The sequence below is a fragment of the Loxodonta africana genome, chromosome 4, assembly GCF_030014295.1.
Source record: "Loxodonta africana isolate mLoxAfr1 chromosome 4, mLoxAfr1.hap2, whole genome shotgun sequence".
Taxonomy (NCBI): Eukaryota; Metazoa; Chordata; class Mammalia; order Proboscidea; family Elephantidae; genus Loxodonta; species Loxodonta africana.
This window is the reverse complement of record NC_087345.1, coordinates 6,711,426-6,714,936: the sequence shown is the minus strand read 5'-3', so window position 1 is coordinate 6,714,936 and position 3,511 is coordinate 6,711,426. Positions and strand designations below refer to the sequence as shown.

The following is a 3,511-nucleotide window of genomic DNA, read 5'->3' as shown; positions in this document are numbered from 1 at the left end:
CCTACCTATAAATGAGTGACCAGGACGTTTTAGAAGGAAGAGAAGTGTTTTGCTGCTGTCTTTTAGCATTAGAGAGTTAAACACCTGGACTAAAATCCCCAGTCTCGTGTTTTTGTGCCTGGATTTACCCCCAGGTGTTTGACCCTCCGCCAGTTCTCCTCCTGATTATTACTGCCTCCCCTCGTTCTGCGGAAGGTGAGGACGTGGTTTGTATAACGTCATCTGGATGGGAAGTCAGTCACAGCAAATAATTCCTTGCTCAGAAATCCACTTGTCCGTTGGAAGGTGTTTGACACCAGGGCCCCTTGTTTTTATTCTCTCCCGGCACAGAGGGAGGATTCAGCGAGTGTGGAAAAGAGGAAAATTCAAATTCAGTTTTATGCGTCTGAGGGCGCCTATGGATTCTGTCTCCAGAAAAGAAATGCAGCCTTAAAGGGACCTAGGATTGATCAGTAAAGGATTACAGACAAATGCAGAATGAGACCGTCTCTCCACCCAGGGCGGGTGATGATTATAGAATTTCAGCAGCCTAGCACCCACAATTCCTGTTCTTTCCATCTGGAAAAGTCAACCATTTATACCTACAAGTGGTTTCCGTGATAAACCTCCAAAGACCAGTTGGTCATTCACTCAACAAACATCTGTTAGTCTTTCTTTGTGCCAGGCTCTGGGTCTAGCCCAGCGCCCCAGAAATAACTTGCCCAGAGTGCCTGCCTGTCCACAGCTGATTACAGCGTGGGGTTCCATGTTAGGACCCCCCCCCCCACATGGGGAGTTGAGGAGGCCTCGTTAGGACTGGGAACCCACTTGTGTATTAGAGGGACCCCTTATGGAGCAGCCTTTTAAAAACCCAGAAAGCACACTTCAGACAGAAAACTGCCATGCTTCTACATCTCGGTCGCCTGACCTCAGTGCGCAGGTTCGTTGTTTCACTAGGGGGAGAAATGGAGAGATGAATTTGCTTCGTTTTCCCAAATACTACAGGAGCCCCAGGCTCTTTGAAGCCATTCTCTGTGGCACCCAGTTTAGGTTGGGAGAACTAGAAGGATCTCAGAGCCAGGCCTCACCACTGTGCCGGGGGGGTCCAGGCTGGAGCAGAGTCGGGGACTCCTCAGCTGAAGGGCCCGACGGATTTTGGGTGTGTAGACACCGTTGAGCTCTGGTGCTGGAAATGCCTGAGCGGAAACGATGTGATTACGGGGAAGAAAGACCCGTTTTTCCTGATACCTTCTATCTGATAGCTGGCAGGGAGACCTCTCTCTGGCAGGAGTGTTTATTCCACCCTCGGCTTGCGGCGCCTCTCTGGGTCTGGGGGCTGGGCCCACTGGGGCAGCGCCCAGCCACTGACAGCCTGGCCCTACAGCCATTTTTACCAAATCCTTTATAAAAAAGATAGGTAGGAGCAATTTAATGCTTTCTGAGGTTTACTCAGCTCTCGTTAACTACATGAAAGAACTCTGTAAATCATCAGCGGCGCTATCTTGTTCTTTGTTAAGTTGTCTTCTGTCTGATTTGAAGGACACCTTGCAGAATGTTTAAGATTAGAGCCCGAGGCACAGTAAGGCCATTAGGATCAAATACTTTCTGGAGAGCACAAGTATTCAAAGAAGCACACCAAATCCTTCAAAGGCCTCCCAGCTTCCTCGTTAAATGCACCACTGGGGGAAATTCCATGGTGAGCCCTAGGAAACAGTTCTCCTGTATAACTGGGCTTGCTTTAGGCAAGGTGATTTTCCCGTCTTACTCTTCTTACTCTAACCTGACGGCATCTTGTCTGACTGCATTGCTCCTCCTTCTCCTTCCCTGGTGCCTCGGTAACAATAATCCAACAAAGGAGTGAGTGTGTGTGTGCACACTTGTGTTTGTAGACTTCAGTTTCAGCTATTTTAAGCCTTTACTTCCTCATCTACTCACTGATCAGGTGCTGGCTGAGTGCCCTTTACATGCAGGTCGCCAGGCCTCATACACGTGTGCGGGACATGGGTGTGCCCATTTGTGCATTATGGCTTTAGTTTTCTCTTGCTTTGGATCCATGCTCATAGTCCATCCTTGAGAGAATGGTGTTAATTGGCCGAGTTTTTGTGTCCCTGTGCCCACCCTGCTCCTTTTCCAGGAATTTGGCCTAAACGTCCACGTGAAGTCAGGAGGCAGGCTAAGTGTGTTGACAGTTCCTTCACTCTGGCTCCAAGTTCTGACCCAGTGGGTGGTGTATACAATCCGAAACCTCACAGAAGACAATAGCCAAAACCAAGATCTGATTGCAAAGATGGAGGAACAGGGGCTGGCAGACCCATCCGTTCTTAAAAAAATGGGCTTTGAAGTTGAAAAGCGGGGTGAAAAGCTGATCCTGAAACCTACAGGTGAAGCACCTCAGCCGGTGAGTACCCTCAGGTGACCCTTGGCTCCCTCATGGTTGGTAGGAAGCTCCTTCCTCCCCACTGCTCCATCGCCATTAGCAGGGAGAGGGTGCCTTTATACAAAATGATGGGAGAGTTTGCCTTCTAAAATGATTTACCAAAGAAAGCCCTAAATATAATCACGGACAATTTTTTCTTCAGGCCTTATGCTGCTATTGTCTTAAAAGAGTTAAAATTTCAAACTTATCCTGAGGGAGAAGTATAAAAAAGCATTGGTAAAATTTATACATGGTCTGAAAGTAAGTTTCTGACAGGAATGAGATTTTCTTTAAAAGATGGCTAATCTTCATCCCAGCAAGAAACACAAAACAAAAACCCAGAAAACTGGTCTAATACGGAGTGAGGATCTTCGGGTCTCTTGGTTATTTCTAGCCAATGACAAAGTTTTCTGTCCTGTGTTTTCTTTGCCTGATGATTCTTGTAAATAGACTTGTTATAGCTGCAATTTTTTTTTTTCTTTCTAGTGAATGAACACTCCACCCAAGTATCTGAAGTTTTGGAATCTGTTTCATGGATGTTTCATGTTCTGCAGTCTGTGAAATTCCAGGTGTTGGAAGATGTATAAGTATAAGCCCAGGAACGTGTAATCTTCTCGATAGTAGGGTTAGATGCATATAAGCTGAAATGTGTAAGTAGACAAATACCCTGCCGTTTTTTTGCTTTGAAAACATTTAGCTGTCTGGTTTACCTTTGTCTCCGTGGCTACGACGTGCATTTAAGTAATAGATTGTACTTACGGTGGCAGCAAATAATAAAGTCTTCTCTTTGAGCACATCCGTTGTTTGGCAGAGACTTGGATATTTGCTTGAGTTCTGTTTGTTCCTTCAGATAGCCAGTCAGTCTCACTTCTTTTATTTTCCTCTTCTCATTGGGTTTCTGAACTCTGGCAGCCAGTTGAAGTAGTTTCTCACTGTGATTAATTCTAGCAGTCTCTTTTCACCCCCTCTGCCTTTCCAAAACGTTGACAAGACTCATTTCCAGTTAATTAATTTGAGAGATGCTGAAGAATAGAGACCCTACCTCTTCATGTTAGGTAGTGGCTGTGTTGTCATTGACCGCTCCTCTGGAATGTGGAATGAGATGGGTGGGAGAAA

At 46.1% G+C, this 3,511-nt stretch overlaps 1 protein-coding gene across 2 annotated transcripts in view; it reads left to right on the top strand.

Moving 5' to 3' along the window:
- The window catches only part of ATXN10 (ataxin 10), a 211,495-nt gene extending 208,304 nt beyond the window's left edge, over positions 1-3,191 (top strand). For both annotated transcript variants that reach the window (XM_064283377.1, XM_064283376.1), the window contains 2 exons: positions 2,190-2,377; positions 2,882-3,191. In XM_064283377.1, the coding sequence (XP_064139447.1) occupies positions 2,190-2,377; positions 2,882-2,884 (191 nt within the window). In that variant the 3' untranslated portion in view covers positions 2,885-3,191. The remainder of the gene's footprint in view (positions 1-2,189; positions 2,378-2,881) is intronic.
- The last annotated feature ends 320 nt before the right edge of the window (positions 3,192-3,511 follow it).